Source organism: Ranitomeya imitator, chromosome 10, assembly GCF_032444005.1.
Source record: "Ranitomeya imitator isolate aRanImi1 chromosome 10, aRanImi1.pri, whole genome shotgun sequence".
NCBI classification, from domain to species: Eukaryota; Metazoa; Chordata; class Amphibia; order Anura; family Dendrobatidae; genus Ranitomeya; species Ranitomeya imitator.
The window spans coordinates 102938105-102963613 of NC_091291.1; the positions used below are offsets into that span (position 1 = coordinate 102938105).

The 25509-nt window shown below is 40.4% G+C and overlaps 1 protein-coding gene across 8 annotated transcripts in view; it reads left to right on the top strand.

Moving 5' to 3' along the window:
• CHD5 (chromodomain helicase DNA binding protein 5) overlaps positions 1-25509 on the top strand; it is a 164400-nt gene that overhangs the window by 15146 nt on the left and 123745 nt on the right. For all 8 annotated transcript variants that reach the window (XM_069741816.1, XM_069741811.1, XM_069741817.1 and 5 more), the window contains exon 2: positions 9728-9858. In XM_069741816.1, the coding sequence (XP_069597917.1) occupies positions 9728-9858 (131 nt within the window). The remainder of the gene's footprint in view (positions 1-9727; positions 9859-25509) is intronic.

Genomic DNA, 25509 nt, shown 5'->3' on the forward strand with positions numbered 1-25509 from the left:
GTAGGAGTAAAATTAGAGGTCACACATTACCACACAGTAGGTGCAGTAATAGGGCAGGGCGTCAGCGGTGGCTTAGCATTGGGGTATCGGCAGCATGAGGTTGTTGTGGATAAATGGAGATGGTGCAGGAAATGTGAAGTCACATGTGTCTTTGTTGTAATCTCTCTGCAGATGATTCCTGGCTGGAGAATTCGTCATGTGGGTCTGGGCCAGATGGAAAAGATGGGAAATGTGAAGGACTCCACCAGAAAGAATGTCAGCTGTAAGTCACCATCTTTAACTGTCCTGTAGTCTTATATGTTCTGCAGGACTCGTATCTACCACTGTCACCATATGGCGGTAATATCGATGTTTGTTTTCGGTGCCGCCCCCTCCGCTCTGTTTTCGCTTCAAAACCGGCGCCTGCGCTGTGTACTACTGTGTTATGCAGGCGCAGTAAGCTCTGGCCGTCTGACGTCCCAGCCAGGCTTGCAGACTGCGCCTGTGCGGGCAGTGCGGCCACCCACCTTGGTAATCCCAGCCCGGCAGTGTGTTATGCATTATGCACAGTGCGGGGCTGGGATTCCTGGACATGCGCACTGCGTGTGTCAGCCACTCACCCAGGTCCCCCCGCTGACACACGCAGGGGCGGCGCTGAAAGCCCCTGAAGATTTGAGTGACGGCAGAGTAGCGGTTCAAGCTGGGGAGTGAGGACCCGCCTCCATGGACAAAGATAGGTATTTTGGATAAGTTTCAAAACGCTTTATTTTGGGAATACATGAACAAAAAACTAAAAGAGCCACCTTGTTAGACTGCAGCATTACTGCTGCACAAGGTGGTTCTTTTAGTTTATAACGGCTGGAGGGGGGTGACAGTGGCCCTTTAACATTAGGTACACAGGTCATGCGGCTGTATGCAGATGCTTCCGCATGCGTCGTTTTGACGATGCGGCGACCAGCGTAGGACGCAGCCTGTAGCAGTTTTTTTTCTCCGCATCGTCAAAACGACGCATGCGGAAGCATCCGCATACAGCCGCACGACCAGCGTACCTAATGTTAAAGATAGGTACGCAGGCCGCATGCAGAAGTAGGCGGAGCTAGCGGCGGAGGTGCGGCCGAGGGTGGGGCTTCACGGAGGAAGTCCGCAGCCCGACGCAGATCAGGTAAACGCTAGTGTGAAACTAGCCTAAGACAGTGTCCCTAAAAAAAAAGAAAATAGATTATTGTCCCGCAATTCAGAGAGCCTTTAGCTATTTAATTTATTCTCGTCTCATTGTTTTATTACAAACTGTAGAAAATTTGAGGAGTTTGCTAATAAACCTAATCTGCAGTGGTGGTGGTTAATTAAATTTGATTGCCTCTGTAGAAACATTAAGTACCAAAGTAGGAAACGAAGGTACGTTTCATATGTGTAATCATTGACATTCTTCTTACTCCACGTTCACCTGTTCAGTATTTGGTGAGTTTTTTTACCTCAGTATTTGTAAGCCAAAACCAGGAGTTGAATGGTCAGAGGAAAAGTATAATAGAAACGCGTCACAACCTCTATATTTATCACCCTCTCTTGGTTTTGGCTTACAAATACTGAGGTAAAAACTCACCAAATACTGATTCTGTGTAAACTATCGGGACTCTTTGGTGTAGTCTAGGAACTGAGCGTCTGTCTAAGGCCACGTTCACACACTCAGAGGGAAAGTATAATAGAAATATGTCACCATTTCTGTATTTATCACCCACTCCTGGTTTTGGCTTACAAATACTGAGGTAAAAAACTCACGAAATACCGAATGCGTGAATATGGTATTGGAGACCATTTTCTGCAGTATTTAAAACGACACCCACTGTTTTATAACAGCAACCCCCCAAAAATACAGGCAAGTAATGCAGAATATGCTGATCTCTATACTTATTCTTTACTTTTCTTTTACACTTCGTATACTTGATTTGGTACGGTTTATTAATACTTGTCAGGGGTTAACATTTGTTACTCCCCTTACTACAGTACCTTTTCCTACCAGTAAATGGCCTTATAGAGGCTGACACATGTCTCTGCAGGTTTCACGTCCATGGGCCCTCCTCTGTGATTGCATGTAATGGCAAAGCTTTTTCTAAGCCATTGATTTTGGTGACCCTCAGTATCTCAGAATGATGAGATGTGAATATTATTTCTTTTTGTAGGATAAGTAGAAGTTTCTGAAATTTCTGGGCTTGATTGCAGTAAAGCAGTCATTACGCAGAAATGGTGACAGACTTTTTTGGCTATTGTCATGGAAATGACAGCATATTCTGGACATTTTATGCAAAGAATCGAACAAAATGTCTCAATCTTAAGCCCGGTGCTCATGCCGTGTGAGACATTTGTGTTACGATGACCATTCTACTTACGCAGGAACGGGCAAAATACCATAGATTGGGGACTGGATGGATCAATCATAGTCTGAATCTTTAGTAGCTTATGGGGGCTGTCTGGACATATAGTATTAATGACCTATCCTTAGGATGGATTACCAATATCAGATTGGTGGGGTCTGACATGCAGCACCTCCACCCATCAAGTGTTATAAGCTCTGGTGGCAGCCTGATGTAACCACGTATGAAGATGAACAGCAAAGCTCCATTCAACGTGTAGCAACCACTGCAAATCTGGCCACCGCTGGAGCTAATAACTGGTGATACTAATGTTGGACCTCCCAAATCTAATTTTGATGACCTACCCTAAGGATCAGCCAAAGGCCTTGTTCACACATATTCAATTTTCGATCAGTTTTTTACCTCAGTATTTGTAAGCTAAAGCCAAAACCAGGAGTGGAAAAAAGTATAATAGAAACATGTCACTGCTTGGTTTTGGCTTACAAATACTGATGTCAAATACTGACCAAATACTGAACGTGTGATTGTGGCCTCAGGTGCACTGACAGCCACGTTATAAAAAATAGCTTTCAAAGATAAACTGTAATATACTCGTGTATAAGCCGAGATTTTCAGCACATTTTTTTGTGCTGAAAACGCCCCTCCTCGGCTTATACACGAGTCATCGTCCAGAAAGAGGTCGGGGGGAGCGGGGAGCCGGCGCCTGTAGCACAGTGACAGCTGCTGAAGCCGTGTTCCAGAAAACATCAATACTCACCGTCCATTGCCGGCAGCTCTTTCCTGTTCCTGTGCTGATCGGTAACATGGTACCGCTCATTAAGGTTATGAATATGGACGCGACCACTCCCATAGGTGTGGAGCGCATATTCATGACCTTAATGAGCGGTACCACGTGACAGCTCAGCACAGGAAGAACTGCTGCACTGGGACAATGGAGATGCAGGGACATTCAGCAATAGAGCGAGGAGGGTGAGTAGGACGGGGGAGCTGAGCATACAAGGATGGGACCAGGGGAGCCGAGCCATGCATACAAGGATGGGACCGGGGGAGCCAAGCCATGCATACAAGAATGGGACCGGGAGAGCCGAGAATACAAGAATGGGACCAGGGGAGCCGAGCAATGCGTACAAGGATGGGACCGGGGGAGCCGAGTCATGCATACAAGGATGGGACCGGGAGAGCCGAGAATACAAGGATGGGACCAGGGGAGCTGAGCTATGCATACAAGGATGGAACCGGGTGAGTCGAGCATACAAGCATGGGACTGGGGGACCGAGCCATGCATGCAAGCATGGGACCAGGGGAGCCGAACTATGCATACAAGGATGGGACCTGGGGAGCTGAGTCATGGATACAAGGATGGGACTGGGGTGAGGAGGGTGAGTAGGACGGGGGAGCTGAGCATACAAGGATGGGACCAGGGGAGCCGAGCCATGCATACAAGGATGGGACCGGGGGAGCCAAGCCATGCATACAAAAATGGGACCGGGAGAGCCGAGAATACAAGGATGGGACTGGGGGAGCCGAGCCATGCATACAAGGATGGGACCTGGGGAGCCGAGCCATGCATGCAAGCATGGGACCAGGGGAGCCGAACTATGCATACAAGGATGGGATGGGGGAGCCATGCATACACCAGGGGGAGCCACACAGGATGGGGGGAACCACACATACCGGGATAGGGATGAGGGGACAATGCATACCTGGCTTATACTCGAGTCAATAAGCTTACCCAGTTTTCCGTGGCAAAAAATTAGGTGCCTCGGCTTATACTCGAGTATATATGGTAACTTAATAACCCAAAAAGATGGACACCAGGAGGATGAAGTGCCCCATCGTGACTTAGTATCACTCCACTAACCGGCACAATCAGCTTGGTCCACTTAAAGAGCTTGTTCATGATTAGAAAAACATGGCTACTTTCTCTTCCCAAAAAATCAGAGTTCCACCTGTCTACAGGTTGTGTTCAGTCCAGAGTTGCAAAACCAGAGACAACCTGCAGACAGGTCAGGCATTTTTTTTTGTTTGTTTTGTTTTATTTTATAAAAGCATTTATGTATTTGTACTCCTGGATAACCTTGTTAATATTTTATGAGGAGTGACCAACTACATGTAAAAGACAAAATATTAATTTTGAATAATATTGAAATAAATGGTATTTATGAAAAACTGAGAGCACCTCAAGCTGTTGTACTGATTGATACCACTGTAGGATTTAATTTTTAAGGGGCCAAGTGCATATGTGCCATAGAGACAAACCATACGGCTGCTATGGGACCCCTGGGTAGAGGAGGCTCATTCCAAGTTCTATTGTCCCCATTTTAATGTACGTTAATGGCCTGCACAGAGATCGGGGCTACAATCGCTCTTAGAATCCGCTGCTAAAAAGGACCTTATTTTTATATTTGCCCATTGTTCACTAAAGGTTTTGTAGATATTGCCCACAGGACAGATTTTATTCTACATCTAACCAATATACTATTTTTCGTTCCACCCTATTAAAGAAGTTTTTCTGTGTGAGACATACTGTATATGTGAGATATATTATCAATGGGGGTCTCAACAACGGTTCCCCCGACCAGTCACAATAGATCTACCCTTGCTACTCAGTGCGATCAGGATTAATTGGAGCAGCATGGTCGCGCTGCCGTTCCATTCATTGTCTATGGGACTGAAGGAGATGTAATAATAAATCAGCGTGCCGATATGACGTTTCATTTAATATTGACTGCAGTGATGAGAAATGGGGATCTGGACCCTCACTCTAGCAGCAACATCCCCAACCATTACACATAATTAATCTATCTCCTATCAGCAGAAAATGATCTTTTGTTCTAATTAGGTTTTTGTGTTACATGTATTTTTTTTTTTTTTACTTCGACATTTTTTTTTTTTTTAATGTGACGATCTTTTTTTTAAGAAAGAAAAAAAAAATAGCAATCTTCCAATTTTCACATTGCCCACTGTGGTTACTTTAGACTTGTACTTTCTGTCCTTTCAGGAAGAGTTTTCAGCAGACATCCTATCATCAGAGGCAGGATTACAATGTCAGGGGTAACACCTCTTTACACAGCTGATAACACAGGATCCACCAATCACAGTAGACGATGTCATAGCTGGCATCACAATGACATTTGCACACTCTCATTAGACACATCAGTGTAAACCTTAGGTTCGAGGTCCGTTTATTGTGGCTAATGAACATGTGCATTTCCTGAAACAAGAGGAAGATAGCATCTAAACTAGCCAGTGTGAAAATTGGAAGCTTTCTATGTTTATTGTTAATTTAGATGGTCTGACAGTAGCGAAACGAAACAATACATCTTGTCCTGTGACCAATGACTGTAGTCCTAATGCAAACTGAGACTGATTTAGTAAAGTAAATGAGCGATTAACCTAGATAGCGATACGTCTACTTAGCCAAACTTTGGGTAAAGTTTGCTGCGACTAGTGTTTTATACTCCACTGTATTAAAAAAACAATATATTGGAATAAAATTAGCTAAATTTATCTTCACAAATGTGGTGTACTTTTGCCTGTCCATGTGCCAAAAATGAAATTCTACTCCAGCTTTAACTCGAAATTATTTGTAAGTATATTTGTCGGTCAAGGGAAGGTCTCGCACAGTAAATCCCACTCATTTTTCTCATCTTTGTTGAAAAATCTCAAGAGAAATATAAAACGGCAGCATTCACAAATTTAAGGTATATCGAAGTTAGTCTATGGAACTGGTATAAAGCCAATTAGCCAATTCCTTCTTGTTTTTTTTTTCTAGAATTGATGCAATTGATTTTTACACTTTTTGAGGTTAGAGAAAAACCTTATTATGGGGGCCTAAGATGCAGCTCATTACTTCTTCTAATGACCATAAATGCACTACCCTCAAAGGGATGGAAGAAAAAAAAGACACAAGTGGCCAATTGCTTCTCTATACTAACTGGTGTGAGGGGTAAGCATTGACTTCAGTGATTAGTTAGACCAGTCCAAGAGCCGATTAAAAAGGACCTTTCACCAGGTAAAATTTGGCCATTCTTATCTCTTATTTTATTCCTGGTGGTCCCAAAGTCTACTGTTTTTTTTTTTTAATTATTTTTATTTTTAATCCACCATATGGTTCTAGAGATATTGGCCTTTTCATTTAGTGTTGCCTTTCATGGTCTTTACAAGTGGACGTGGTTCACAGGATCCTCTGGGGCATATCGTCCTGTGAGCCTTGCCCCTTTTGTAAAGACCAGAAAAATTAGCTCGAAATAAAAAGGACCATACCTCTGTTTAAAAAACAAACAAACAATCAAAACCAAAATACTTATGGGAGTAGCAGGAATTAATAAAAGCACAAATTGGCCTCTTAACTAGTGATAGGGACTCTCTAAGAATATAAAATAGTCCACAATTGTATCCACAGTATATATCACCAATCTAATCGGTTATTTATGGATCATTCTATCAATAATACACCAAACAAGCCGCAAGTTATTGGCTCCAAGATCATCTTTATATGTGGTTGTCTACTCTTGGACCCTTGTGGCCTGTTACCCTTGTGGTAGACCAGTCCGACCTTACAGTCAGTGTGAAATATTTCAGCAGACTAGTAAGAAACCACTTTCCCTGACAAAAATATGTGATCTCTGGTGGTCTCAGCAGAAGACCAGATTATAGTATAGTCTTTACTTGGGTAAAGTCAGCAAAATCCTAATATATTAGGGGTGAAGTAGGATAATTAATACGATAATTTTCTACAGCTCAATTTTGGCCGTTATTTGAACCCTGGGTGTCTAGAAACACCACTCATGTTCCCCCAAAATATTCTGCATGGTCTGATCCAATAACTCAACTTTTTATTTTACAAATTTTTATTTTCAGTTTCTGGATGTAATACTTGTAACAGACACAGTTTAATATTTTATTATGAGGTTCGTGTTCTGAATTTTGTGTTGCATTAAGCATGACTCTAGTGTCGCAAAGGATGCGGTATCTGTAATCTCTGACCTTGACGCCTTGGAGAAGTCTTGCTTTCTTCATCTCGGAATATGCTGCTGGCATCTTATAGAGCTCATACCCACATCTATTTTTTAAGAAAAAAAGGTTATACTTTGATCATTCGCTGAATCCGAGTTACAAATGAAATATATGGGTCCCCATGTATCACATCAATATGAGAAGCAAATCGGACTGAGCTTCAGTGCTCGGTACAGCCACGTGTATGGGAGAAACACTGTGTAAGCAATAGAAGGGACTCCCTCATTGTGATGATTGGTGGGTCAGAAGAAGTACTGATGATCTGTCCTAAAGAAGTATAAAAATAAGTGAGACCAGTCTATGTTTGGGTGGTGGGCCTGGTGTTGTGAATTCTGCTCTTGGGCTCCCTCCGGTGGTTATGAGTGGTAGTGCTGCGGTATTTGGATTGCAGCATTTATCAGGTGTTTCTATTTTTTGCAATTTGGGCTGGGCTATTTAGTCCTGCTTTATCCTTTAGTCAGTGCCAGTTGTCCATTGTTTTTGGAGGATTTTCATCCATACCTGGTCTCTTCTGTTCTGCTGTTCATTTCATCTAAGATAAGTTCTGGCTTTGTTTTTGCTGTCCACCTGCTGTGGACATTATAGTTCTGTGCAGTTTCATGTTTTGTCTTGTCCAGCTTTGTCTGTGAAGGATTTTTTTGCAGCCTAGCTGTGTCTCTGGAGATGCAGATATACCCTCCATGTCTTTAGTCAGATGTGGTGATTTGTATTTTCTGTGGTGGATATTTTCTAGTGTTTTAATACTGACCGCATAGTACTCTGTCCTATTCTTTCTTTTTAGCTAGTATGGCCGCTAAATCCTGATTTCATTTCTGCGTATGTTATTTCCCTCTCCTCTCACAGTCAATATTTGTGGGGGGCTGTCTATCCTTTGGGGATTTTCTCTGAGGCAAGATAGGTTTCCTGTTTCTGTCTTTAGGGGTAGTTAGTTCTTAGGCTGTGTCGAGGGGTCTAGGGAGTGTTAGGTACCCCCCACGGCTACTTCTAGTTGCGCTGCTAAGTTCAGGGTTTGCGGTCAGTACAGGGACCACCTTCTCCAGAGTACGTCTCATGCTGCTCCTAGGCCACCAGATCATAACAGCCTGGCACATGTTATATTTTGGTTCACCCCAAAGGTCTTTAATGGGGTCACGGTCAAGACTCCTTTGTAGGCCAGTCAAGTACTCTCACACTAAGTTCTCAAACCATTGTACATCAGAGCATTATGATAATAAAACAGAAGAGCATAACTATAAAGTTGACATAGTGTTGTGCTCAGGCCATTCTTTAGAACAGTTGTGGCTCACCAGCTCTTTCAAAACTGCAACTCACAACCTGTGGCTCCTGAGCATGCAGGGAGTGGAGGTGAAAGGTGGGAAAGTCTTTAAAAGGGAAATGTACTTTAGGCAAACTTTGGATAAAAGAATAGAGAAATGTGTTTCCTTCCCCACTTATTAACCACTTCTCCTTCTCCCTCCCCTGCCTCCTGAACTTATCATCTTTGCTGAAAAAGCAAACCGCTCATCTCCATCTTGCTCAGACAAGATGAACTACCAGCTCTATGGAGTGAGCAGCAGAGCAAGGAAGTAGGCAGAGAGAGACACAGAAAGATTGTGTTGAGCTTTCTAACAAGTCTTTTACCTAATATCAGAGCTGATTCACATTGATACTGCTCAGGACTGCTGTATATTATCCTCAAATCTGCTGCTTCTCTCTGTGTGCTAAATAGGAAAGGAGCGCAGGAATCCCTATCTCTGTGCTGTGATAGGTAAGGGAGAAATGATATCCGCTTGTCTTCTCTAATCAGCCCAGAGTCAACTACAAAGTAAGAGATAGAACTTGCAGACGGGAAAACTCATGAAACTGTAGGCTACAAATCATATAATGCCCAGAAATTATATAATTTCTTATGTACATACAGAGAAAAGCTTCAAGAGATTTCATGCCTGTGTAATCACCTGATAGCCCGCTAGTTATATAGGCTGTCCATAGGTAGAATAGTCCTGGTTTCTTGACTTTACACAGTTGGGATGTGGCCAGGTGATTGATCTTTCGAGCGTCTCTTTTTCTAGCACAGGTTAGAAGATTATTGCAATCATCTGCTTGCTGTAGACCACTGGTCCATGTTTTTTTTCCTTCTCATCTTTGGAATATCTCAAAAGTGAAAGAAATAACGGATGGAAACCTTCAGTCTTATTTGCATTTTATTTTTCATTGGTAAAATGTAGCCGTTAAAAGTTATTCACTTTCTAAATAATTGATGTTGAGAGTGAAAACAGTGTCTGAGGGCAAGGTATAAAGGTATGGCGGGGATTACCAAAATGTCTACATGTTCCAAAGCCTAAAATGATAATAAAGCTTGCTACTTTTTCTTTGTTTAGAGGAAGACGACCGAGGCATGGAGGCCATCGACGACTTCTTTCCTGAAGAACAGGTCACCCCTCAGAAAAGGAAAAAATCCAAAAAGTCAAAGGAAAATAAAGTAACAAAGACAAAACGAAGGAAAAAAGAGGTAAGAGCATTTAGTGAATCACAAGTACAGTATTAATGCAACTCCACTTCTATCTATTATCTATCATATATCTATATATCCATCTATCATCTATCTATCTATCTATCTATCTATCTATCTATCTATCTATCTATCTATCTATCTATCTAATCTATGTATGTATGTATCTATCTATCATTTATCTATTATCTATCTATCTATCTATCTATCTATCTATCTATCTATCTATCTATCTATCTATCTATCTATCTATCTATCTAATCTATGTATGTACCGTATCTATGGCTGGTTTCACACTTGCGTTTTCATCTGCAGCGTTTTTACCGCAAAAAAAGCATGCGTTTTTTCCCCCTATCTTTAACATTAAAAACACATGCGTTTTTTTGTATACACGTTTGGTCGCGTTTATGAACGCTTGCGTTTTTTTTCTGCATGCGTTCATTTGCAGAAATGCAACATGTAGTAATTTTTGCGGCATTTTTTTTGCCGCAGAAAAACTCATGCGTTTTTTCGCGGCAAAAAAACCTATTGATGTCTATGTAAACGCATGCGTTTTTAAGCACATGCGTTTGTTTGCGTTAAAAACGCATGCGTTTTTATTAAAAAAAAAAACAGAAAACACACTAATATGCCACCCCCCACCATAAAGGTGATAAAGGGATCCTAACCCTAACCCTAAAGGGATCCTAACCCTATCCCTAACCCTATCCCTAACCCTAACCCTAAAGGGATCCTATCCCTAACCCTATCCCTACCCCTAACCCTAAAGGGATCCTAACCCTACCCCTACCCCTAACCCTAAAGGGATCCTAACCCTACCCCTAACCCTAAAGGGATCCTAACCCTAACCCTACCCCTAACCCTAATCCCTTTAGGGTTAGGGTTAGGATCCCTTTCGGCTTAAAGTTAGGGGTAGGGTTAGGGTTAGGATCCCTTTAGGGTTAGGGTTATGATCCCTACCCCTAACCCTACCCCTAACCCTAACTATTTCTGTTTATAGTGTGTTTTTTACTTTATTTTGATGATTGGCAGCTGTCACACATTTCTCAGCATGTGTTTAGAAAACGCAAACGCATGAAAAAACGCATGTAAACGCGTCAAAACGCCGCGTTTTTTCACCACATGCAAAAACGCATGCGTCAAAAAAACGCAGCGTTTGCACGCGTTTACATGCGTTTTTTCACCATGCGTTTTTATTTAACCCCTTCACCCCCGGAGCTTTTTCCGCTTTTTCATTTTCGTTTTTTGCTCCCCTCCTTCCCAGAGCCATAACTTTTTTGTTTTTCCGTCAATATGGCCATGTGTGGGCTTATTTTTTGCGGGACGAGTTGTACTTTTGAAAGATACCATTGATTTTACCATGCCATGTAACAGAAAACGGGAAAAAAATTCCAAGTGTGATGAAATTGCAAAAAAAGTGCAATCTCACACTTGTTTTTTGTTTGGCTTTTTTGCTAGGTTCACTAAATGCTAAAACTAACCTGCCATTATGATTCTCCAGGTCAGTACGAGTTCATAGACACCAAACATGTCTAGGTTATTTTTTATCTAAGTGGTGAAAAAAAATTCCAAATTTTGCTAAAAAAAAAAAAAAAAATGCGCGATTTTCCGATACCCGTAGCGTCTCCAATTTTCGTGATCTGGGGTCAGGTGAGGGCTTATTTTTTGCGTGCCGAGCTGGCGTTTTTAATGATACCATTTTGGTGTAGATACGTTCTTTTGATCGCCCGTTATTGCATTTTAATGCAATGTCGCGGCGACCAAAAAAACGTTATTTTGGCGTTTTGATTTTTTTTCTCGCTACGTCATTTAGCGGTCAGGTTAATCCTTTGTTTTTATTGATAGATCAGGCGATTCTGAACGCGGCGATACCAAACATGTGTATGTTTGATTTTTTTTTAATTGTTTTATTTTGATTGGGGCGAAAGGGGGGTGATTTGAACTTTTATATATTTTTTATTTTTTTTATATTTTTAATCACTTTTTTTTTTTTAATTTTGGCATGCTTCAATAGCCTCCGTGGGAGGCTAGAAGCATGCATAACTCGATCGGCTCTGCTACATAGAGGTGAAGTACAGATCACCTCTATGTAGCAGAAATGCAGGGTTGCTTTGAACGCCGACCACAGGGTGGCGCTCAAAGCAATCGGCCATCAACAACCATAGAGGTCTCAAGGAGACCTCTGGTTGTTATGGCGATGCACTGCTGACCCCCGATCATGTGACGGGGGTCCGCAGTGCGAGTACTTCCGGCCGCGCGGCCGGGAGCGCTAGTTAAATGCCGCTGTCAGCGCTTGACGGCGGCATTGAACTAGTTAATGGGCGCGGGCGGATCGCGATTCCGCTCGCGCTCATTGCGCGCACATGTCAGCTGTACAAAACAGCTGACATGTCGCGACTTTGAGGTGGGCTCACCGCCGGAGCCCACCTCAAAGCAGGGGATCTGCCAGCTGACGTACTATTCCGTCAGCTGGCAGAAAGGGGTTAAAACGCATGCGTTTTGAAACGCAAGTGTGAAACCAGCCTATCATCTATCTATCTATCTATCTATCTATCTATCTATCTATCTATCTATCTATCTATCTATCTATCATCTATCTAATATCTGTCTATCTATCTATCTATCTATTATCTATCTATCTATCTATCTATCTATCTATCTATCTATCTATCTATCTATCATCTATCTAATATCTATCTATCTATCTATCTATCTATCTATCTATCATCTATCTAATATCTGTCTATCTAACCCTTTTCTCACTGTCGTTCTCACATTTTCATATCGATCTTTTATAAAGAGCAGATAACATTGTGAAGCTGAAATCTACTCCATTATCCTGTAATTGTATTCTTTTCTACCCACTTTCTATCGCATATTAGAAATCTCCAGAGTTTTATTAGGGCAGCATGTGAAATAAGGCTTCTGAGACCTGTCGTTTTGCATGGGCGCATTCCTAAATGAAGGGAACTATTTATTTAAATGTGTTCTGTGGCAGAAATTAATGTAAATACATTATTGTAGCCAAGGACACCATAAGCATAAGTCATTGTTTATCTTCTTTATATTTCTGTAAAACTGAGCACTAATCTTGTCTATAAATGAACTTATTAAAATGTAATTCATAGCATGAGAATGTAGATGGTAGCAGAGAATTGTAGACACTTGAAAACCTTCAACCTGATACCTGCTTTTATTAAAAGTAAAAATAAAACATCTGATATTCTGCAATTTACCTGCCACCCCATAATTCCAAATATTATGTTTATTTAACATTTTGTGAAGCTAATAATTTGAAATTTCATTTTATTTATTCCATTGCATGGAATGGAGCAAAGCGTGTGTAGAAGTCTGTCTTCTGTGTGCAAAATGTTAATTACTATAGCTCTGCTCCCTATGTACAAGAATAGAACTACTATAATACTGCCCCTATGTACAAGAATATAACTACTATACTACTGCTCCTATGTACAAGAATATAACTACTATACTACTGCTCCTATGTACAAGAATATAACTACTATACTACTGCTCCTATGTACAAGAATATAACTACTATAATACTGCCCCCCTATGTACAAGAATATAACTACTATATTACTGCCCCCTATGTACAAGAATATAACTACTATAATACTGCCCCTATGTACAAGAGCATAACTACTATACTACTGCTCCTATGTACAAGAATATAACTACTATAATACTGCCCCCCTATGTACAAGAATATAACTACTATATTACTGCCCCCTATGTACAAGAATATAACTACTATAATACTGCCCCCTATGTACAAGAATATAACTACTATAATACTGCTCCTATGTACAAGAATATTACTACTATAATACTGCTCCTATGTACAAGAATATAACTACTATAATACTGCTCCTATGTACAAGAATATAACTACTATAATACTGCCCATATGTAAAAGAATATAACTACTATAATACTGCCCCCTATGTACAAGAATATAACTACTATAATACTGCTCCTATGTACAAGAATATTACTACTATAATACTGCTCCTATGTACAAGAATATTACTACTATAATACTGCTCCTATGTACAAGAATATAACTACTATAATACTGCTCCTATGTACAAGAATATTACTACTATAATACTGCTCCTATGTACAAGAATATAACTACTATAATACTGCCCATATGTAAAAGAATATAACTACTATAATACTGCTCCTATGTACAAGAATATAACTACTATAATACTGGTCCTATGTACAAGAATATAACTACTATAATACTGCCCTTATACACAAGAATATAACTACTATAATACTGCTCCTATGTACAAGAATATAACTACTATAATACTGCCTCCTATGTACAAGAATATAACTACTATAATACTGCCCATATGTAAAAGAATATAACTACTATAATACTGCTCCTATGTACAAGAATATAACTACTATAATACTGGTCCTATGTACAAGAATATAACTACTATAATACTGCCCCTATACACAAGAATATACCTACTATAATACTGCTCCTATGTACAAGAATATAACTACTATAATACTGCTCCTATGTACAAGAATATTACTACTATAATACTGCCCATATGTACGAGAATATAACTACTATAATACTGCTCCCTATGTACAAGAATATAACTACTATAATACTGCTCCTATGTACAAGAATATTACTACTATAATACTGCCCATATGTACGAGAATATAACTACTATAATACTGCTCCCTATGTACAAGAATATAACTACTATAATACTGCCCCTATACACAAGAATATACCTACTATAATACTGCTCCTATGTACAAGAATATAACTACTATAATACTGCTCCTATGTACAAGAATATTACTACTATAATACTGCCCATATGTACGAGAATATAACTACTATAATACTGCTCCCTATGTACAAGAATATAACTACTATAATACTGCTCCTATGTACAAGAATATGACTACTATAATACTGCTCCTATGTACAAGAATATAGCTACTATAATACTGCTCTTATGTACAAGAATATTACTACTATAATACTGCCCATATGTACGAGAATATAACTACTATAATACTGCTCCCTATGTACAAGAATATAACTACTATAATACTGCTCCTATGTACAAGAATATTACTACTATAATACTGCCCATATGTACGAGAATATAACTACTATAATACTGCTCCCTATGTACAAGAATATAACTACTATAATACTGCCCCTATACACAAGAATATACCTACTATAATACTGCTCCTATGTACAAGAATATAACTACTATAATACTGCTCCTATGTACAAGAATATTACTACTATAATACTGCCCATATGTACGAGAATATAACTACTATAATACTGCTCCCTATGTACAAGAATATAACTACTATAATACTGCTCCTATGTACAAGAATATGACTACTATAATACTGCCCCCTATGTGAACCTGGAAACTCTTGACTTTCAGATGATGAACCTTTAGATTTTTCTTCCGTTGGTTTTATATTACATTGGTGAGATTTTACTGATTGGCTGGGATTATTATCTCAGTCATTGTCCTTTAGTGGTTGTCACCACTCCTGTCTTGGTGACGTCACAAGTTCCAGCCCGGGCGCTCAGTCCAGCCTTAACTAGAATGTGCAGCTTCTAAATTTCTGTCTCCTACGGAAACATAGGAAGAATGATAATTTACTGTGCCAGTGATATATACAGTAAGCCATTAGTACAAATTGTATTCCCGGATAGCCCAGAGTGTCACTCCGTCTTTGACTTGATAAAGTTAAATGGATTCCTAATTGCAACTACCGACTTGACAAATGTTTCATTTCCGATTTTCTTTTAATTTAAGAAACTGAAGATTGTAATTACTGAGCTCCGTCAGGAGAATGTCAGCATCGTGGAGTGTGACAGATTTCTGAAGGAAGGCCTAGTTTGCTCTAATCTTCTTTAGCGGATTTTCAGGCGGTCGCAGTATTTAGGACCATAATGATGCTTATTAATAAATAATGATTAGCGTTCCTAACAAGCAGATCGTACAACGTGGCCTTGTTTTTATATATACAATGCTTCTTTCATGATTGATGACACTATGGTGTGGAGGAAGATGGTGTCATTGAAGGTTGGATATCGAGTGTGTAGCCGCCATGGTCTTCCACTCTTCTTACCAGCCTTCAGCTCACTCCCTAAACTCTCCACCCTTTTTAACTGTTCCATCATCATCATGCTGTTCCTTATCTGTTTCACATTGTATGGAGAGATATTGTCAAGAAAAGTGCCGAAAATGGTAATTTCGAAGGAACGTCCTGGCAGGGATGTAACCTAGATATTTCCCATTAAAGGGAACTTGTCACCCCCAAAATCGATGGTGAGGTAAGCTCACCGTCATCAGGGGCTTATCTACAGCATTCTGTAATGCTGTAGATAAGCCCCCGATGTTACCTGAAAGAGGAGAAAAAGACGTTAGATTATACTCACCCAGGGGCGGTCCGGTCAAATGGGTGTCTCAGGTCCGCTCCGGCGCCTCCTATCTTCATTCCATAACGTCCTCTTCTGGTCTTCACGCCGCGGCTCCGGCGCAGGCGTACTTTGTCTGCCCTGTTGAGGGCAGAGCAAAGTACTGCAGTGCGCAGGCGCCGGGAAAGGTCAGAGAGGCCCGGCGCCTGCGCACTACTGTACTTTGCTCTGCCCTCAACAGGGCAAATAAAGTACACCTGCGCCGGAGCCTCGGCGTGAAGACCAGAAGAGGACGTCATGGAATGAAGATAGGAGGCGCCGGAGCAGACCTGAGACACCCATCGGAGCGGAACTGAGACACCCATCGGAGCAGGACCGCCCCTGGGTGAGTATAATATAACCTCTTTTTCTCCTCTTTCAGGTTACATCGGGGGCTTATCTACAGCATTTCAGAATGCTGTAGATAAGCCCCTGATGACGGTGAGCTTACTTCACCATCAATTTTGGGGGTGACAGGTTCCCTTTAAAATCAGTTGCGCTCACAGTCTGAAAAAAAGAACAAACAGAACATAGTTAGACACAAGATTTGTTTCTATGTAAACCATTGCTAACCATGTTTTTTTCTAATTGCAGTCAATCTGCTCTAATATGGCAGTAAAAGATACTCAATTGCGCATTTTGGTTCTACATTGAGAAATTGATTGAAGTTCTTCATCAGCACTAACATAATACTATCTCTTCTGAATAGTATTAAAATTAATATTATTTGAACTCCTTTTAGTATTATAAGAACATACGTCCTTTAATAATACCACAATATAACTACTATAATACTGCTCCTATATGCAAGAATATAACTGCTATAATACTGCTCCCTATGTACAAGAATATAACTACTATAATACTGCCCCCTATGTACAAGAATATAACTACTATAATACTGATCCTATGTATAAGAATATAACTACTATAATACTGTCCCCTATGTACAAGAATATAACTACTATAATACTGTCCCCTATGTACAAGAATATAACTACTATGATACTGATTCCTTTGTACAAGAATATAACTACTATAATACTGCTCCTTTGTATAAGAATATAACTACTATAATACTGCCCCTATGTGCAAGAATATAACTTCTATACTGCTCCTATGTACAAGAATATAGCTACTATAATACTGCTCCTATGTACAAGAATATAACTACTATAATGCTGCCCCTATGTACAAGAATATAACTACTATAATACTGCTCCTATGTACAAGAATATAACTACTATAATACTGTCCCGTATGTACAAGAATATAACTACTATAATACTGCTCCTATGTACAAGAATATAACTACTATAATACTGTCCCCTATGTACAAGAATATAACTACTATAATACTGATCCCTTTGTACAAGAATATAACTACTATAATACTGTCCCCTATGTACAAGAATATAACTACTATAATACTGCCCCTATGTACAAGAATATAACTACTATAATACTGCCTCCTATGTACAAGAATATAACCACTATAATACTGCTCCTATGTACAAGAATATAACTACTATAATACTGTCCCCTATGTACAAGTATATAACTACTATAATACTGCTCCTATGTACAAGAATATAACTACTATAATACTGATCCTATGTATAAGAATATAACTACTATAATACTGTCCCCTATGTACAAGAATATAACTACTATAATACTGTCCCCTATGTTCAAGAATATAACTACTATGATACTGATTCCTTTGTACAAGAATATAACTACTATAATACTGCTCCTTTGTATAAGAATATAACTACTATAATACTGCCCCTATGTGCAAGAATATAACTTCTATACTGCTCCTATGTACAAGAATATAGCTACTATAATACTGCTCCTATGTACAAGAATATAACTACTATAATGCTGCCCCTATGTACAAGAATATAACTACTATAATACTGCTCCTATGTACAAGAATATAACTACTATAATACTGTCCCGTATGTACAAGAATATAACTACTATAATACTGCTCCTATGTACAAGAATATAACTACTATAATACTGTCCCCTATGTACAAGAATATAACTACTATAATACTGATCCCTTTGTACAAGAATATAACTACTATAATACTGTCCCCTATGTACAAGAATATAACTACTATAATACTGCCCCTATGTACAAGAATATAACTACTATAATACTGCCTCCTATGTACAAGAATATAACCACTATAATACTGCCCCTATGTACAAGAATATAACTACTATAATACTGCTCCTATGTACAAGAATATAACTACTATAATACTGTCCCCTATGTACAAGAATATAACTACTATAATACTGATCCTATGTATAAGAATATAACTACTATAATACTGTCCCCTATGTACAAGAATATAACTACTATAATACTGTCCCCTATGTACAAGAATATAACTACTATGATACTGATTCCTTTGTACAAGAATATAACTACTATAATACTGCTCCTTTGTATAAGAATATAACTACTATAATACTGCCCCTATGTGCAAGAATATAACTTCTATACTGCTCCTATGTACAAGAATATAGCTACTATAATACTGCTCCTATGTACAAGAATATAACTACTATAATGCTGCCCCTATGTACAAGAATATAACTACTATAATACTGCTCCTATGTACAAGAATATAACTACTATAATACTGTCCCGTATGTACAAGAATATAACTACTATAATACTGCTCCTATGTACAAGAATATAACTACTATAATACTGTCCCCTATGTACAAGAATATAACTACTATAATACTGATCCCTTTGTACAAGAATATAACTACTATAATACTGTCCCCTATGTACAAGAATATAACTACTATAATACTGCCCCTATGTACAAGAATATAACTACTATAATACTGCCTCCTATGTACAAGAATATAACCACTATAATACTGCCCCTATGTACAAGAATATAACTACTATAATACTGCTCCTATGTACAAGAATATAACTACTATAATACTGTCCCCTATGTACAAGTATATAACTACTATAATACTGCTCCTATGTACAAGAATATAACTACTATAATACTGCCCCTATGTACAAGAATATAACTACTATAATACTGCTCCTATGTACAAGAATATAACTACTATAATACTGCTCCTATGTACAAGAATATAACTACTATAATACTGCCCCTATGTTCAAGAATATAACTACTATAATACTGCCCCTATGTTCAAGAATATAATTAGTATAATACTGCCCATATGTACATGAATGTAACTACTATAATACTGCTCCTATGTACAAGAATATAACTACTATAATACTGCTCCTATGTACAGGAATATAACTACTATAATTTGTAAGAATATAACTACATTATTGTAAATATACTATATTTTCTATTTGAGCATGGATTTTTAAATATATTTACATTTGTAAGTCTTGTGCCGTGTTCCCTTCCTCCCCTATAGTAATGCTGCATTAGTTTTTACTTTTCCTGTGTACATCAGACGTATGTAAGACATGATGTTTCCAGTAAAGAATTCATTGACTGCAATGCAGTATCTCATTTGCAATTTCTCCCTTGTGGCACAACACAGCATTCCCAATATACGGCGCTTGAAAGCCTTCCTCCAGTTAACATTAAATCAAGACGAAGAGTTTGTGGGAAGGTGCAGGGACGGGGCAGGTGTTCAGGGAAGGGATTCAGCATTTATTCAATTTCTGTAAGTTTTAAAGAGACACAATAAGCCGTTCCTGGATATTACATACTAGATGGTGGCCCGATTCTAACGCATCGGGTATTCTAGAATATTTAAATCCCGCGCCAATATCACTGATTTTCTTCGCAGCCGGCCGGCCGTGACCAATCAGTGAAGTGGGGTTTAAATCCCGCGCCAATTCGCGGCCGGACTGCGCTTGTCGCTGATTGGTCGCGGGCAGCTAGCGCAACCAGTCAGTGACGCGGGATTTCCATTACAGACAAACAGACAGACTTAGACGATTATATAGTAGATTTGTTGCCAGATCCAATCTATGCTAAGCTGCCAGCCAGTTCCCTGATCTGTGCTTATCCCCCCAAAAAAAGAGACGGTTAGGGGATTCATAGGCATGAAGTTCCCAAAAATCCCTAGCATTTCTTTAGACATCATAGAAATCAGTTCAGGAATATTAAAGGTTTGCCCACATTGGCCATGCCCATTGTGCACTGAGCACCTCATTAGCATATTTCTGCACAGTACAATTTCTGCCAAGCACAGCAACAGATTTGGAGATTGAAGGTATAGTTTTAATTAGCGATTTGTCATGTAATGTGCTGTGCTTGGTGTGAACAGTCACTTTGTACTGACAGTCTCTCAGAGGTTTAAAGTGAACCTGTCACCTGAATTTGGCGGGACTGATTTTCGGTCATATGGGTGGAGTTTTCAGGTGTTTGATTCACCCTTTCCTTACCCGCTGGCTGCATGCTGGCCTTGCGCAAGCGTGTACTACGGAGGACAGAGAATGAACTTCAATCCAATATTGTGGCCAGCATGCAGCCAGCGGGTAAGGAAACGGTGAAATCAACAAACACCCCAAAACTCCGCCCATATGACCCAAAACCGGTCCCGCCAAATTCAGGTGACAGGTTCCCTTTAAGGAAGGTTTCCCCGGGTGGAAATATGCAACCCTCTTATGACTCCCCATGCAAGTGGGTGATTATTTGACTGCACAATTGAAATTTGCATGGTTGCACAGAACATTGGGACTGACTTCCCAGCTCCTGTCCTCCCCAGCCCGTTCCTTTTGTCCAGGGGTAGTCAGACATGTTGGGGTGGTTTTCAGGCCTCCCACACCTGACAAAGGTGCCGCGGGGATTAAGGCACTACAGAGGATCACCAAGAGGTATAGATACAGTCAGGCTGCAGACAGTGAGTGAGCTAATTCAATTATCAGCCTTTTGGAAGGTAATTGAGACTCTAGACAATATGTGGAATACACGGAATGATACAGGGCAACAAGAGAACACTATGAAAATCCGTAAAATATAAATATACACAAGATGATACCCACATAACATATCACACCATCACAGGGAGTTTTCCCAGCAGGGATACAAACACTGTCACGATTTCCCTCAAGTGGGCAGTCACTTAAGTGACCACAGGTATGAGTTTTGTAGTTGCGGTCACATGCCAACTAGACTCTTCTATATTACAAATCTGGTTGGCACATGACCACAACCATGCAAATCACATTCTTGTGTTAGTGTACCTGCCCATTTCAAGAATTGTGACAATGTGTGGAAAATGCACGGGAATCATGACAGTGTATGGAAAATGCAGGGGAATCGTGACAGTGTGTGGAAAATGCAGGGGAATCATGACAGTGCGGAAAATATAAGTCAATCATAACAGTCTGTGGAAAATGCAGAGGAATCTTGACAGTGTGCGAAAAATGCAGAGGAATTGTTAGTGTGTGGAAAATGCAGGGGAATCGTGACTGCGTGAAAAATGCAGGGAAATTGTGACAGCGTGCAGAAAATGTAGAGGAATCATGAGTGCGTGGAAAATGCAGGAGGATCGTTACCGTGTGCAGAAATGCAGGGGAATCGTGACAGTGTGTGGAAAATGCACAGGAATCGTGACAGTGTGCGGAAAATGCAGCGGAATTGTGACTGCTCGGAAAATGCAGGAGGATCGTTACAGTGTGCAGAAATGCAGGGGAATCGTGACTGTGTGTGCATCACACACTGCCACAGATCTGCAATCTACAGTATAATCACTTAGTCACTGCAACCTTTTTTTCTCAGCCCAGAAAACCCCTTTAACATTTAAGCCACCATAGTAGTAGTTATTCAGTTGCCATATGACCCTAAAATAATCAGCATTGCCCAGTACAGTATGTGTGAGCTTCCCTACTTGGCTCAAATACTGCGCAGATTACATGTCTGACTTTGTCTGTGGTCATACAAGTAGACGATGAGGTGCAAAATGTGGGGTCCAGTAATAATGTTGGAGGCTCTTCTGCCGTTATCTCCGCCAGAACCTGTGGTTAGGATTGGTTAGATATTACTCCTAATTTATGATAAATTATTGTTCTTCATATACAGTATTCGTGTGGCTGAGATTTAAAGGGACAGTGAGCGCGAGTCCAAGGTAGAACCACTTTATTTCGGTCCATGTTAATATTCCTATTGATTTGATTAATGTGATTGTACGCTTCCAGGTTTCGGAGAGCCAGTGTGGTTCATAGAGCAGCCTGCAAATCTGTCCTGTACGCCCCCTGTCATTACTTAACGAGTCTTATGCTGACCTTGCCGGCTGTGATTTATTTTTAGTCTGTTCTTTCCCCATGGTCCAGACAATAAGAGTTTGTGAGGTTGGAATGTAGGGAGCTGAGCCGGAGGGGGAAGCGGAGTGTGTCTGGCAGGGGAATCCCACCCTCTGTCCAAGCCTTATGTAACATGACAATGCTGGGAACATGTACACCGATGGTGGGGCGTATACTGCCGGAACAGCAGGAACAAATACGCCAAATACAAGGGCTTCCTATTAATACTGGAGTATCTTTTCTTGGAGTTTTGGTTGGTCGTGCCTCTGGTGCCACTCCTGGAAATGTTTAAAGACACATTAGACCATATGGCTGGATTAAGATCTTGGCGGGAACATTCGAAAGTGCAATGCATAGAGACCCCTGATTCTTCCCCTGCAGATAATGTCGGGGCAGAGAACGATCTGATTTCGGAATGCCGATCAGGTTTGCCGCCACCAGAAGAGTCCACCAAAGGCTCTTTCCTAGAGAAGACAAGGGCCAAACCCTCCTGTGTATGGAGGTGTAGAGAGTAGGAGTCGGCCAACAGCTATCTGTTGTGTATTGGGGGCTTTGCTGATACCATGCACCAATCAGTTAGATTTGTTAATATGGTTTAGACGTTTTGGCTCCCTTTGGTAATGTCACTATCTGTATTGTGGCTTGTTATATACCAGGGATGAGATATTTTGACACCGGTGCCAAACATTTTGGATTGCGTTCTATTAATATGTATTGCTGAAGATCAGTTTCTGCAATGTTCTGATCATAATGAAAAATTAGATCTTCAGGAAGATTTTTTTCTTGTTTTGGCTTCCCTCATGTCAAGATAGGGCTTAGAAAATTCTATTCACAGAAATCTCCTTTTTGTTTCTTTGTAAAGTCATGTAATGATACAGAAACCCTTCCCCAGCAGTTCTGATTCCCATCCTGAACATCCAATTATCAATGGATACCTATAATAGACCTTGTCATAGAGAAACATAGCTTGTGGTCTCTGACAACATTGGGGTCCACGTAGAGCTTTACAACTGTCCTGAGTGTGGGCCCTCCTCTTTAGATGTTCCTTTGCTATTTTGAGGGTGTCTTTGTGTCTTACATGTCCTCCAGTTACACTCTCCTAACTTTTGTGTCCCTCCCAGTTAAGAGATTCCATAGATGTTTTGTAACTCCTTATTTCCCTTCCTCTATAGAACAACATGCATTCTGAGCTAAAACATAGGGACATGTTTCTAGGGAAGTCAGGACTGATAACATTTGGACAAACTGTCTATAGGTCAACCATGAAGGGCCATCCCTTACCTATCACTTGCTCAAAAATTTTGAGATAAGGCTCCACCATACTCTCATCCCATTTGAACGGAGATGTTGTCTAAACCCACATGCTCAGGGCACTATCTCGCTCTACTATACCTATCTAAACAATACCATCTACACCTCTCACTGAAAGTCTGATATTGGCTCCACACTCATGTAGACTGGATTCAAATTTGGTCCTCTACCACAAGTGGCCTCCTCAATACCTCGATGCTAGAGACCATTTATGATGAGATGGTGCCTGTCTCCATCCTGAATAACCAAAGCTATTCCTAACTATTCATCTCAATGTTTGTGAGATTGCCAATCTCTAGGAGATATGTACCATATATGGTGGCTTTGCCCGAAAGCACGTAGACTTTCGATTAGAGTGTATGTCCTCATTTTCTCAGTTACAGGCCATTATTTGAAGAAAAACCCTTGGGAGACGATATTAAACAAACGCATCCACAATTTTCCCAAATATTCCGGTACTCTTATTTCTTTCATATTTTTTGCTGCCAAACAATCACCTCAGCCTGGCAAAACCGGGGCTTGGTTTCTCCAAAGTAAAAGCACGGATCTCTTGGTATATGATTAACGAGAAACTTTCAGCTATATTATCTGATACTATTGCATTATTTATCTTTTGAAAACGTAATAAAAATTACAAGCTAAAAAAAATTACCGGTAAGTGTCTTGTGAAAATCCTTTTGCGCACCTGATTTTGCCACTTTTTTCCATTTTGCTCTACGATAATCCATTGCAGAGATATTCATTTTTTTTTTAAATATGTGAAATCTTTGCCTGCTTTCCAACTGAGCGTTTCTTCACAGTCTTCTCTGTTAGCGTTTTTTTCACTCCTTCTCAGCTACTAATCACACCTCCGTAGCTGATCTTGTACTCTCAGATGCTGCCGAGCAGTGATTGGCAGCATCTAGGAGTGAGGGATAAAAGCGCACACCACCAGAGAAGACACTGAAGAAATGCACAGATCAACTCTAAGCAGAGATTTCACATACAGTTCTCAAAAAGTAACAAACGTGAATATCTGTGCTTTAGGCCGGTTTCACACGTCAGAGGCTCCGGTACGTGAGGTGACAGTTTCCTCACGTACCGGAGACACTGACTCACGTAGACACATTGAAATCAATGTGTCTCTGCACATGTCAGCGTGTTTTCACGGACCATGTGTCCGTGTGCAAAACACGGAGACATGTCAGTGTTCGTGGGAGCGCACGGATTACACGGACCCATTAAAGTCAATGGGTCCGTGTAAAACACGTACCGCACACGGACGCTGTCCGTGTGCAGTCCGTGTGCCGTGCAGGAAACAGCGATACAGTAAGCGCTGTCCCCCCCACGTGGTGCTGAAGCCGCCATTCATATCTTCTCTCCAGCAGCGTTCGCTGGCTAGAAGATATGAAAAATCCTTTTTTTTCTTCCGTGTTTAAAATAAAGATCCCTGTCCCCACCCCCCTCCCACCCCCTGTGCGCCCCCGCTGTTAATAAAATACTCACCCGGCTCCCTCGCAGCGTCCTGTCCTCGCCGCACCTTCTCCTGTATGAGCGGTCACATGGTGCCGCCGAT